This window comes from Octodon degus, unplaced genomic scaffold (assembly GCF_000260255.1).
Source record: "Octodon degus isolate 3935 unplaced genomic scaffold, OctDeg1.0 scaffold00035, whole genome shotgun sequence".
NCBI lineage: Eukaryota > Metazoa > Chordata > Mammalia > Rodentia > Octodontidae > Octodon > Octodon degus.
In genome coordinates this window covers 16,058,487-16,072,654 of record NW_004524611.1, presented here as the reverse complement: position 1 = coordinate 16,072,654, position 14,168 = coordinate 16,058,487, and the positions used below count along the sequence as shown (strand labels likewise).

The 14,168-nt window shown below is 46.3% G+C and overlaps 1 protein-coding gene across 6 annotated transcripts in view; it reads left to right on the top strand.

Annotated features, from left to right (window-relative positions):
• The first annotated feature begins 4,635 nt into the window (after positions 1–4,635).
• The window catches only part of Agfg2 (ArfGAP with FG repeats 2), a 31,620-nt gene continuing 22,087 nt past the window's right edge, over positions 4,636–14,168 (top strand). For all 6 annotated transcript variants that reach the window (XM_023714452.1, XM_023714454.1, XM_023714453.1 and 3 more), the window contains exon 1: positions 4,636–5,018. In XM_023714452.1, coding sequence (XP_023570220.1) covers positions 4,807–5,018 — 212 coding nt within the window. In that variant the 5' untranslated portion in view covers positions 4,636–4,806. The remainder of the gene's footprint in view (positions 5,019–14,168) is intronic.

Genomic DNA, 14,168 nt, shown 5'->3' with positions numbered 1-14,168 from the left:
TGGAAATGTGGCTCGGTGCAAACTCTCTGGGTTCAATCTCCCATGCTCCCCAAAAGACAGGCAGAATAAATAAATTCATAGATACAATCAGACAATAAGGTGAAAAACAAAAATGAAAACCAGAAGAACTAATAACCTGAGAATAAATGGATGTTTCTTTAATATGATAATAATATATTTAAGTCAAACCAAAAGTCAGCATTGAGCTTTATGAGGAAACAAAGATACTCTCCCACTAAAGGAGACAATGAGAAAGCATACCCACTGTTATTTCAACTATTCTGGTGTTCAGATAATTTAATTAGACAAAAGAAAGTAATTGAATATAGAAAAAATTGAAAAGCTAAAACTATCATCATTTGAAGATAACGTGATTCTACCTGGAAAATGAAGAAAATCAACATTAAAAAGTATCATAAGTAATAAATAAATTCACCGGAATTCTGGTTATCATAGATCACCAGGCTTCTTGGGAACTTTTCAAAAATCCAGAGTTGGGCGCAGTGGCACACACGTATAATCCCAGCACAGGGGAGGCTGAGGCATGAGGATCCTTGCAAGTTCAAGCCCAGCCTGGGCTACAAAGTGAGCTCACTACCAGCCTGAATTGCATGCAAGATCCTGTCTTTTTTTTTTTTTTTTTTTTGAACCAGGGATTGAACTCAGGCCCTTGTGCTTGCCAGACAAGCACTTATTCTGCCATTCTTATTTAGTGGAGCCATCTCCCCAGCCCAGGATCCTGTCTTAAAGAAAGAAAGAAATCCAGTAGCAAGCTGGGTATGGTGGCACCTATCTGGAAAGCTGAGGTAAGAGGACTGCAAGTTCAAGCACGGCCTAGGTAACTTAGTGATTTAGTGAGAACTTGTCATAAAATACATTTCAAAAAGATGAAGATGTAACTAAGCACAAGGCTCTGGGTTTATTCCCTAGAACCATGGAAGGAAGAAGAGAGGGAGAGAGGAAGGAAGAGAGAGAGGAAAGAAGGGAGGGAGGAAGGGAGGGAAGGAAAGAGGAAGAAAAGGAGGGAGGGAGGATACAAGAGATCCAGGGATCCAGGGACAGGTCCACTCTATCAGGTCCCTGAGGTGGTTGATTTACTCTGGAAGGAACAGCTATTCTGTATTTGGGGTTTCTTTCCCTGTAAGTGGACTACTTCATCATCCCTGGAATTCTTATCTTCGCATAACACAGGGTGGTCCAGACAAAATTATCTCCAAACAAGAAACTCCCTTCTCATGGGGCTGGGAGATAGCTCAGTAGAATAAGCACTTGCCTGGCAAGCTCAAGGGCCTGAGTTCAATACCCGGTTCTGCAAGAAAAAAGAAAGAAAGAAAAAAGAAAAGAAACTCCCTTCTCAGTGAAATAAAGAAGACAGTCGGCCAGCCACAGCCATTATCATGTTTCCTACCCACCAGAAGCAGCTGGCCTTATAGAACAATGAAATGATCTCATGAAAACTGATCTAGCAGCGGCCAGGAGGCCACACCTGCAAGGCTGGGATGCTTTCTTGCTGATAGCGATACGTGATCCAAACAATGACTGAAAAGAAAAGCCAACTCTTCCTCAGCCCAGATGGAGGTCCAGGAAGCAAGCCCAGGGCGGAGGGCAGCAGCTTTCTCAGTTCCTGTTCTCTTTAAAAATACTTGCTTTCCATTCTCTGTGTTCCTTTGGCTCTATAGACCTCACTGCCCCAGGGACTCCTCATCCGGACTCCTCCTGCCACTGGGGCAAGGGCAGAAGAACATGCCCCATGCTGGCTTGTGCCCCTTGATTATGAAGAGGAAATGGGGTTGTTACTCCCTGATATGGCCTGGTGGAGTAGACATGGGAGGAGGAGGGTCTCCTCGGTTGCCCTCGAAGAACACACCCAATGCCAAAACTAAGAGAAAATTCTCAGAATCTAGTGAATGTTCTAATTTTTTTTTTTACTCACTGTAGGTCGTAGCTCAATTTACCAAGTTGTTGACGGTTTCAAGATGGGGAGAAATAACCCTTGGTTAATGAGAAACTAGAAGATGAATGGGAACTCTTGCAAACTGTGAACTTTGAAAAAATTCAGAGAGAATGTCAACAGTGGGCTGAGATGTCCCTTCTGTGTATCTGAATATGACTCATGTCACCTACTTTTAAGGACACTGAAGCACATTAGTGGCTGTAATAACTGAGTACATATGGGGACACCCAGGGCTCCCTGCTATGCTCTGCCTACTCGGTACCTAAGCACCCTCTCACAGAACTACATAATTCCTATATGTTGGTGGCTTTCAAACCTGTATTTCCAGCTCTAGTTTCAGCTTGAAATCCAGACTATACATCTACCTGCCTACTTGATCAACCCTTGGAGGCCTCACAGGATCTCAAATTAACACACCAAGCAAGCAATCCTGACTCCTGACTATTAGTAACTCCTAGAGTGCTCTTCCTCCAGTCTAAGTTCTTCCAAAAATGGCACCATAAGCCTCTCAGCTGCTGAAAACAAGAAAAATCTAGAATTCCCCTCTTCACTCACGTCAAACCAGAAATGCCCTGAAGGCATCCTAATGCCGCCAACAACAACAACAACAACAAAAAATTCTTCTGCCATAGAATTCCCCTCTCCAATATAGTAACCACTAGTGATCCGTAAGTACCTAAACATACATTTTAATTAAATAGGGCTGGGGACATCGCTCAGAGATAGAGCATTTGCCTAATGTGTGAGGCCCTAGGTTCAATTCTCATAATAATAATTACTATTATTACTAATAGTATTATTAATAATAGTACTATTATTAATAATAGTACTATTATTATTATTACTATTATTATTTTGGCCTCTTAGCTTTTCTGGCCACATTTCAAGTCTTTAACTATAACTAGTAGCTACCATATTGGAAGTCGGAGATAGAACACTTCCATCAACACAAAGTACGCATCAGTTCTTCTATTTATCGCCTCCCACAACTAATCCACCAAATCCTGAGGATCTTACCTCCAAGACATTCTCCGAATCAGTCCATTCCAAGTTCCTTCTACCCCTCTCGTCAGTACCACTACCATCCACGCTTACCTGGACTGCTGACATCACTTCTTCCAACTTTACCATAATCCTTCCTTCCATCTTATCCATGACCATTTTTCCTACAGGGGACAGAATGATCTTTATTTAAATAGAAAATCATAGCAAATCTTACCCCTGCTACAACTTTCCTAATAATATCTGTGGCAGTGACTGTGTTTTTTATCCTTATATCTCTTCTCTCCTTGTAAATAAAATCTCTGGACTTGAGGCAAGCACAGGGAAGGCTAGAATAAAAACTAAATTTTCCAGAGTCTTTGAACTCAGGTGTGGTCATATGACAAAGCTCTGGCCAATGAAATGAGGAGCAGTGAGGTTGTGTGCAATTTCCTGACATGTCCTTAAAACCAGCAGGGCTTTCCCAGCATGACGGCTGCAGCTACATTAGAACACAGGGCAAACCTGGGAGTGGATATGATGCACCGTAGAAGCATGCAACTGAAGAGGCATGGGCCTTGCACACAATTTGAGGTTTCCCCCTGTACTGGGAAACTAAGTTCTAACTACCTAACTTCCCGTCACACTTAGAAAATCCAGACTCCTTACTGGAGTCTGGAAGGTTCTACATGACACAGTCCCAGTCCAAGAAAATCCTCACTTCAACACAGGAAGCTTCTTGCTTTAGGGTGTCCTGAGGCTTTTCCAACTGTCTGTGCTGCTCCCCCACAGATCTCCTGACTCCTTTTGTTATCTCGACCTCAGTTTAAATGTCAAATGTTTGAGATGGGTTCCCTGATCAAGCCACTCTAAGATATCAAATCATTCATTCTTGTTTTTCCAAGACCTTACTTTAATTCTGCGTAAAGAATTTATTACTAACTGATGAATTTTTCATTGTCTTGTGTCTTCCTACCCTCCAGAAAGGAAGCGCCACAAGGGCAGTTTGTTTTGGTTGGTTCACTGCTCTTGTAGTCCCAGTGTCTAAAATGTGTCCAAAATCTAGCACTCACGTGTTTGTCAAATGAATAATTCCACCAAAGGTAGTGATTAAAAGCAGGGTTTTCTAAAGTCAAAAGACAAAACGGGTCATGCACCCAGCTGTGGGGTTCGCTGCAAGGTGTTTAGCCTGATTGTAAAATGAAGATTCCATGTATGACTTAGGATAGGAAAAAATGAAATGGCATTAAAAACGAAAACCCTTCCTCCTTTCCCTTCTCACACTCAGCCCTTTGAATGGTCACTTTTCTTCTGTGTGTGTCACTGCGCAGCCTAGAGCAAGGCTTTGAAATTTGGCGGGAATTATTTTCAGTCTTGTAAGACTGGAGTTGCCCACGCGCAGGACCCCGCCTCTATCTCGCGCTCTAACTTTGCAACCTCGACAGCCAATCAGACTGAAAATAGGAGCGCGAGTGCCCAGAAGTCGCCAATCGAAACTGGGAGGCGGGCCTCAGCGGAAACAGTGGCGAGAGGGGGCGGGGACAGAGAGAGGGCACGCACAGCCCGGGTCTCTTTGGGCCAATGGAAGAGCCCTGAGGCCCGAAGGCAGTGGGGCGTGGCCTTGGTGGTTCCTGCTACCGGAGGCGGCCCCGGGGCAGACCAATAAGAGCGAGGAGGTGGGAGAAGGCTAGCCAATCGGCGTCCAGGACAGGCGAGGCAGGGGCGGCTGAGTCTGGAGCCGACGCCGCCGGCTTCGGAGCTTTTCTGTCAGGGTTGCCCGGCGTGCGAAGGCGGCGGAGGCGGGAAGGCGGCAGTGGTTGAAGGAGCGGTTGGGGTTCTAACCGGGAGGAGGTCGGAGGGTGTGGGCAACGATGGTGATGGCGGCCAAAAAGGGTCCAGGCCCTGGTGGCGGGGGAAAGGCGGAGGCGGAGGCGGCCTCGGAGGTGTGGTGCCGCCGGGTACGGGAGCTGGGCGGCTGCAGCCAGGCCGGGAACCGCCACTGTTTCGAGTGCGCCCAGCGCGGGGTCACCTACGTGGATATCACCGTGGGCAGCTTCGTCTGCACCACCTGCTCCGGCCTCCTGTGAGTGGATCGGCCCTGGGGGAGGGCGAGGGGGGAGGACCGGGAAGGAAGGGTGGAGAGCCGGCGTGGGGGATCGCGGGGGCCGGTGCGATCGAGGAGGCCGGGATCGGGCCAGAAGCGGAACGAGATAGGGTCGCCCAGCGAGAGTCACTTGCCGCAGAGGGGCGGTGAGGAGGGGAGGGAGACGCAGGGGCGAGACCAGGCTGGAGTCGCGTTGCGGAGGAAAGGGTGGGGGCAGAGGAAGGACGCCCTGAGAGCCTGGGAGAAACTCCCCGAAGGAGGCGAAGGGAACTGCAGGTGGGAGAGAGAAAGTGTGGGAATTGAAGGCAACTCGGGTGGAGGGGGAAGGGGGCGAAGGGGGTAGGGACTTAAAGGGCCCAAAAATGACATACACCTTTAAAGGGAACTTCATGTAGGTGGAAAGCGAAAAGGAAAGAGTAGGGAAAGCTGGGTTCAAAAAAAGAGAAAGATCTTTCTTTCTGGCATCCTCCTGGAGTGTGAGCTGCAGAAGCCAATTGAAAACAGGTGAGTTAACCCAGGTTCACCGCTAGAGATAGTGGTGTGCGTCCAGGGTTCAGGTGCAGAGCCTTATCTTGCAGGGCTTTGGAATGCTAGCCTCAGGATAGGCTGCTTATGAAATCTAAGGGAGATTAGAGCAAATAGGTTATCCCGGTAGAGTGAAACTTTTCCAAAGGTGTGGGGATCTGGAGCCCTTCTTAAGTGTATTCACTTGTACCTTTAAGCTCCTTGTTGCCATGACTACTGTAGATCCTGGTGTTAGCATCCGATAAACTTTCTAAATTGAGAGAAGGGGGCTCTGTATAAACTGTAATGCTACCCTTGGTACTGACACAAAATGTGGTCATGCCAGAGCTACTTTACAGCCACAGTTCTAGCCCAGATTTCTAGTTATTTAGTAACACCACCAACCCCCTTTGAGGGAATTTCGATTAGTGGCATGATTAACATCTGATACTGGTCTTAGATCACTGGTTTTTGTTTTTGTTAATATATCTTACCTGGCTTTTGGTACTTTTTTTTTTTTTTTTTAGCAGGGAAAGCTTTCCTTGTTCTCAAAGCTTTAGGAACCAATAAACAAGCAGTATTGTTCTTGTATGCCAGATGGGAGAACAGAAGCAAAGAGAGGTGTAGTAACTTATCCAGTGCCATATGGGGTTTGCTGTTTTCAGCATTGCTTGATATTAGTTATGATCATGGCAGACCAGAAATAAAGATCCAGGTCTCCTTAGACACAGCGTGGAACCATTTTTCTACTCTGTTTTTATGTGTTCTGATCTACCTCACTTGTATGTTGTGAGGATGAAGCGGACGTTCATCAGCTTTTGGAATAATGATTTAGAACCCAGACAGGGAAAGCTTGGGGGTCATGAGATGAGATGGAACTTGAGACTACCACAGGTACTCTGTGAACAGAAGGAACAAGGTCTAGGAGCATTTACACTGTAGAGTAGAGGGAAGTAACAGATTTCTGAAAATGCTGTTAGGAAGAGGAAGGATCCTACTCTAGTGTCCAGGGAGAAGTAAAGGAAAGCAGAGAGATAACACTGATGGTCTAGCTAGCGACACTGGTCCTAGGATGAAAATGGCAGAAAATGGTGCTAATTCATTCCCAGAGTTAGCAGTGACTGCCTGAAGATAAAACTGAAGAAATGGGAAGTGCTGACATCATTCTCATTGTTTTCTAGATCCTGGTTTAAAGTATCCTACAAATAACATTTCTATAATGAATATCCCCAATTAGGACAGAAGGAAAGCCAAGGGATCTGGGCCACATTGAAAATCTGATCTGATTTCTTTTCTTTCTTTCTTTCTTTTTTTTTTTTCTTTTTTTGCTGGGATGGGGAAGGGTTAAGTCCTTAAATATTGTGTGACAATTTGTAGAACCATAACCCCTCCCCCAAGGTCAGTCTCCCCATTGTCATCTTAGCAGTGACAGACACCTGTGATCTGTGGCTACAGCTCAGGGATTGATAGGTTTTTGTTGTTGTTGGGTTTTTTTGGTTGTTTGTTTGTTTTGTTTTTTAAGTTTTTACAATTCAGATGTATAGTTTAACAGGGTGGTGGCTCAGGAGGACCAGCTCTCTCTGGGTATGTACTGACACACTGAGTGGGGCCAGTACACTCAGGAACTCATGTTCCCATCCAACCAAGTGAGAAGACTCTTGGTCCTTTTGCAATGTCAGGAAATTCTAACAAGGGTGTTTTTGCCTAATAGTTTAGTAAAGTGTTATAAGAATCACTGAAGGCATGATTGTCAAGGTGATAGATAGACTCCGGGGAATATATTTTGGTGCTTAGGAAATAAGATACAAGGCCAACTCTTTGTAAGCTGGAAGTAAGAACAGAGTGAAGGAGCAAGGGGCTAGGCCAAAGTGAGGCTGGTAGCACTGGCCGGAAATCTCAGCACTCTGGGAGGCTGAGGCAGGAGGACCAAAAGTTCAAGACCAGCCTGGGCAGCTTAGCAATTCAGTAATAACCTGTCTCAGGCTGCCTGCCTAGCAAGCACAAGGACCTGGGTTCAATCCCCAGAACCCATGTGTGCCGTGCCAGCCACCAAAACCAGCCATGGTGGGTGACACATGCCTGTAATCCCAGCACTGGGGAGGCTGTAAACAGGTGGATCACTATGAGTCCGATCAAGTAGTGAGATCCTGAACACCCTGTAGACCCTTCCCTAAAATACGGGAAAAAAAGAACATTTAGAAAAAAAAAAAAAAAAAGAACCTGACTGAAATTTTAAAAGGGTGGTGGGGGCTGCCCCAGTACCAAAAAGAATGAAGAAGAAAAAAAAATATCTCAGCCAATGAATGAAACTGAACTGAAGGCATATTGAGATTAGGAGAAACATACCGGGAGAAGCTCTCCAACAAAGCTGGAGTTTTCCTGGCTGTGACTGCCCTGGTTCTGGCAGAGCTTCCACTTCGTAATTGGAGTCCTAATTAGTGCAGCCTAGGGCAAAGCATATAATAAACCTTTTGAAAGGGTCTTAAAGTATACTTGCCTCCTTAGCACCAGAAGAGTTAGGAGCTGCCAGGTGGACCCCAGGCCGACTGCTGGAGGCAGGTGAGGAGCATTTCCAACAGTCTGGGAAGACAAGGCTTCCTTGTGGCGAGGACCAGTTAGCTTCTGAAGTGCATCCACCTTATTGCTTGTGGATTAGGATTTTGCTGGCTACTGGTAGGAAGTCAAAAGTGTGTAGGCCAACAGCCTACACTTCTATTCATTCAGTGAATTGACAAACATTCCTTGAGTACCCTAAAAACCTGAAACACTGTCTAAGCCATGGGAATGACAAAGCCCCCAACATCCTCTCTGATAGAGGCCTTGGGCTGAGCTGAAGTCCTTTATATGATTATGGGTAGTGCTCAGTGCTCTGAGATAAAGGCTCAGTGTGGGCTAGAAAGCAGTGGGAGCTCATACTAAGGTGTGATGCAAAGAGGAAATATTCTTTGTTAAAAGCATAATAGCTGGGTGGGGGAGGCACACGGATAGTGCTCCGTGGGGCTGAGGTGGGAGCATCACGAGTCTGAGGCCACCCTGGGCAACTTAGTGACTTAGGCTCGTTAGCAAAATGTATTTGTTTAGGTCCGGCCAAATAGCTCAGCGGATTAAAACACCTGCAGGCAGGCATGGGCCGGGAGTTTGATTCCTGGACCTCCATGCCAGCCCTGCCTCAGGAGCATGCTGAGATGACGACTGAGACTGGGCATGGTGGTGTGTGCCTGTAATCCCAGCTCTTGGGAGGCTGTAAACAGGTGGATCACTGAGTCTGAGCAAGTAGTGAGACCCTGAACACCCTGTAGGCCCTTCCCTAAAATACAAAAAAAGAAAAAAAAATTGTTTGTTTTTGGTAGCGGGGATTGAATTTGGGAACTTACACTTGGCCAGGCAAGCCCTTATGCCACTGAGCTATATCCCCAGCCAACCTTTGTCAAAATTTAAAAAGTAGGGGCTGGGGAGATGGCTCAGTGGAATAAGCACTTGCCTGGCAAGCAGAAGGGCCTGAGTTCAATCCCCGGTTCCAAAAAAAAAAAAAAAATTAAAAAAGAGGGGGCCTGCCGGTTAGCTCAGTTGTATAAGCACCTGCTCATGCAAACACAGGCACAGGATACCATGGTTTGATCCTGACCTTCACTTGCCTTACCAGACCCGCCCTTAAGGCAGCCAGTCCAAAAAAAAAAAAAAAATCCTTCTCAAAATTTAAAAGGAAAAAAAATGTATAAAGGACTGGTATCCCAACACTCACTGAGGCAGGAGGACCGCTGCAAGTTTGAGGCAGCTTGGTCTATATAGTGAACTCAAGGCCAGTCTGGACTACACAGGGAGACCCTGACTCAAATACATACTTACAGGCATACATACATGGGCTGGTGATATAACTCATTATGAAAGTCTTGAGTTCAATCCCCAGTATCTTAAAAAATTAGGAGCATATTGAGGGGAAATTTTGAAATGCCATCCCGAGCCCCATAGCTGGAGAAAGGAGACAGCAGGGTTGGTTTCTTTTAAAGGCCAGTTTTCTGATGACTCTGTTCCATTCTGAATGTGTGTGTGTGTCTCGGGGGAGGGAGGCTGCGGGAGCAGTGTGCAGCACTGTCAGGGTTCCCAGCTGGCTGGGTTGGCTGATGTAGCAAAATTGACTATTGCAGCCAAAGCGGAGCCTCCTAAGAGCAGAAGAAAAATGTGCCTTCTAATATTGGTGGGTGGGTATGTCTTAATCCCTGTGTGCATGAACACATCTTTCTCCCTTCTTTAATGAGAAATATTTTTTCAGCTGTAGCACAGTCTTACAGCGTTGGTGTACAGGCCTGAGACAGAGGCTGCTAGTTTCCGCTGTTGCTAAATTTACATATGTGCTGCCACAGTTATACGTCCCAAATTTGACCTAGTTTTACTAATTTGGTTTTCTTCCAATACCTGATTTCCTTAACCTGGATTTAGAGCCTTTTAATTTCCCTAACATACGCATATGTTTGTATGGATAGTTACAGTTCTGACTCTTCTGCTGGAGGAGGGACCTCCCATTTGATGCTTAAAATGAGGCAAAAGTTGCCACTAACCACCAGATGTGTTGGCACACACATCCATAGTCCTTGCACTCTGGGAGGCTGAGGCAGGGGGATTGCAGGTTTGAGCCCAGCCTGTGCAACTTAGCAAGACCCTGTGTAAAAAAAGGCTGGGATTGTAATGTAATATAAAAGCCCTGGATTCAGGGGCCAACAACATGGAAAGAGAGAAAGGTGGGAGGAGAAGGGGACAAGCCATTGAAAAGCATGTATCTTCAAAGTGATGGCTTGAAAGTTCTTTTAGGGGCCGGGGAGATGGCTCAGTAGAATAAGCACTTGCCTGGCAAGCTCAAGGGTCTGAGTTCAATCCCCAGTTCTGCCAAAAAAAAAAAGAAAGTTCTTTCTTGTTCCCATTTACCTGAATGGTCTTATGGATAAACCCACTGTTTAGAAAGAAACTGGACGTCAAAACATGATGTCTCCAAAAAAATAAATAAAATTAAATTTTTAAAAAAGGGGCTGGGGAAATGGCTCAGTGGAATAAAGCGCTTCCCTGGCAAGCTTAAGGGCCTGAGTTCAATCCCCAGTTCCACCCCCCCCCCCCAAAAAAAAACCCCAAACATGAGGTCTCACTGACATCAGGGATACGCACTAACTTTAACACAAAATTTGTTTAGCAAAATATGACAAGCTTCCAAGACTTAGCTGTTTGGGTCTTTAATCTTTTAGGTCTTTATGATCCTTATTTATCTCCTTGCTCTCTTCCCCCCCCTACCCCGTCCCATCCCCCAAGTACTGTGGAATTGAACCCAGGGAGCACTGAGCTGTATCCCCAGCTCTTTTTGTTGTTGTTTGGATATTTTTCTTGGTATCTTGGTGGTTTTGTTTTTGTTTTTTTGCAGGGGCGGGAGAGTTGAGACAGTGTCTCCCTATGCAATGTAGTTCAACCTAGTCTTGAACTCACTATGTGCCCCAGGCTGACCTTGAACTCTCAGCAATCCTCTTGCCTCAGCCTTCAGAGTGCTGGGATTGTATTGTATTGTTTTGTTTTGTTTTTGAGACAAAGACTCCCTATGTAGTTTATGCTGACCAGGAACACACTGTGTAACCTACACTGGCCTCAAATTCATGGTGATCCTTCTGCTTCTGTCTCCTGAGTGCTGGGATGATAGCCATGCCCCACCATGTCAGCGCTTTTCTAAACTTTGTTTTGAGACTGAGTCTCACCAGGTTGCCCAGGCTTGCTTCCAACATAATGTGACTTGTGCACCGCCTGCCTCAGCCTCCCAGGTTGCTGGAATTCTAGGCGCGTACCAGCATACCTTGCTATGTATTGTCTCTCCTGTCGAACTTTACTGTGAGAACAGAAGTCAGACTTAAGGTGGGCAGAGCTGTAGGCTGGGGGTCAAGAGATGTGTTTGACAGCTCCCCATTTGTCACAAGTTCTTCCATGATATGTGCCTCAATTTCCCGTCTGGCTCCTTAGTAGGAGTGACTCCCCATAGAAGCAGTTTCATCTCCATGGAAGGAAAGATGTCCTGTGTTATTTAATAATTCAGTACTTTTCCATCTGTCTGGGTTGGAGAGCGCACTTGTACCTTGTCTCTGTCCCATCGCTCCCTCCCTGCCTCTCCCACCTTTCCTATTCTCTGCTGGGCAGAGGTGGGCTAGGCAGAGTTTCCGCTCAATTGCTGATTGAAGCTGTTTATCCAAAGGGGCCCTGAGTACCTTGAAAAGCCTCTAAAGAAGTAAGCAGGTGGCAAAAGGAGATGAAGAAGGGGTGAAGAGGAAAAACGTAAAAGGATTGAGGTTGAGCCAGGAAGAGAGGAGTGTCTGGTAGTGCTGTCAGGGCCTACGGAGAGCTGCCTGATAGGAAGTTGTTTATCAGGGCCAGGGAGATTGGCTCAGTGGAATAAGTGCTTCCCTGGCAAGTGCAAGGGCCTGAGTTCAATCCCCAGTTTCGCAAAAAAAAAAAAAAAAAGAAGTTGTTTATCATTGCTGTCCAAGAAGAACAAAGGAAATGGGTTAAAGCAGAATTTAGATAAGGAAGAGGTTTTCTAAAATTAAAGAAGTTGGCCTCTGGTGCAGGGTAATAGGAGAGGCTTCCTATTTGGGACTGTTAAAAATGGTTTGAGCCCATGGACAGAGCAAAAGTGGTCAGCTGTCCCCCCTCAGAGGCGAGGAATGGAAACCCAGGTGCAAAGATGCAAGCTGGAGGGTACGATTTGGAGCACAAATATTTAAAGGTGAGGAACTCCCAAGTTCAAATTTGGCACAAATCAAAGAACTTGGGTGCCAGGTGGAACTGGTTTTTTTCCACTGTTAACCTGGCAGAACTTTCTTATCTGAGCAGCTGAGCAGGTTTGATGTTTTTATGAAGCGAGATAGAAGAAAAATATAGGCCAGCTTGAGGGTGATGACCACAGGAAAACAAAAGGTGTGGTATTTGTGGACATAGTTGTGTGATTAATAGAACCAAGAGGGAGGGGAAGGGAGAATGGGGCTTTGACCAGCCCGCTGTTTCACAGTACCTTCAAATGCTGTTAGGTGGCCAGTAAAAAGTGAAAGTAGATAAAAAGGAACAGGACTGGTTTTAGGCTGGAGTCCTAGTAACGTGCTAGCTTTTGAATGGAAAAACTTGCTCTATTCCGGGCAAATACATTTATCTCTGTATTTCCCCAGCACCTCCGGAGTGAAAAATGACAGAAGGGATTTGTTGTGCTAGCTGAAGGGCAGTGCGGCCCTCTAACTTTCTTTGGGGAGTTGGGTTGGGGCCAAGAGGTGCACGTCCAAGGGTTGGGTCTGCTGAATTCCAGGCCAGTGACTCACACTGGCTGCCAGCGTGACCCCAGCATGTCCCCGCGCAGTGCAACACACCTAGACCATTTGCTTTCAGCTGCTGGCAGAAGTCTGCTGGTTTCTAAATTGCTTCTCCCTGCCAGCAATGGCCTCCTTGTGATTCAGAAAGAAATCTTCTGACTCACAGGCCCTGCGACTAGGCCCTCTTCCTGGGCTGCAGAGTGTTGCCTTGTCAAGCACTCTCCCTGCCCCCAGACTGTGGCTGTGGTTCTACATAATCCAGCCTACAGACATCAAGGTCAGAGCAAGGCTTTTTGTACTGTGCTATGGAAACATCCTGTTCTAGCAGATTCATTTGGCCCAGGGCACTGAAATCACTTTGTCTGCCTGCCTTTCTCGCACTATCATCTTCTCCTCAACCCCCTCCCCACCCATCCCCCATCCCCACAAAAACTTACTGTCCAAGTTCAGGTACTAAGAAACTCTTGTTCCAGCATCCCCTTTTGATTGATGTCTGGGTGACACCCCTCCCCCAAGATGGTAGCACACCTCTGTGTTTACACTTTGCTAACAGTTCCTCTTGTCCCTTCTGGAAATGTCAATGACCTTTTTGTGATAGGTTCGGAACCTGTTTTTCTAATGTAAACATAACAGGTTCTGCCATTCCTGTGACTGATTCGATTCCTTCCTTCCTCCACTGCTGCATCCTGGAGCCACATTCTTCCGGATCCGTCCATGTCACCCGCCCGCATGACCTCTCTCACTGAGTGAGCAGTGCCCGTGCTGGTTTCCCAGGTCCTTGGAAACGCCTGTGGTCAGAGACAAGGACCTGTAATTTCTGCATTCCCTGAAGTGCCTGCCATAAGGGCTCTTGTTTTGGCAGAATAAAAATGTAGTAGTAAGAGGTGAGGGAGAAAGGGCCCGGGAAATGGCTCAGTAGAAAGGTCCTGAATTCAAGCCCTGATTCCACAAAAAATTAAATGAATAAAAAAGAGGTAAGGGAGAGAACCAAGATCTTAGGGACAGTGAGGTAATTCTGACCCGGCTTCAGGGTGGAAAGGGAAGGACCTTGGGTCACGGTGACAAAGAGCAATGGGAAGAGTATAAAAGCAGACTGGATAGGGTGTGGTGTGCACACCTGTAATCCTGGCCCTTGGGAGGCTAAGGCAAGAGGATCACTTCAAGTTCAAGGTCGATCTGAAGTAAAAAGCAAGGCCCTGTCTCAAAAAAAAAAAAAAAGCTGCAATTAAAAGCCAAACCAAACCAAACTGAGCCATTAGCAGGAGGAGCCTTGGGAGAGAGAACACAGGAGTATCTGCAAAGG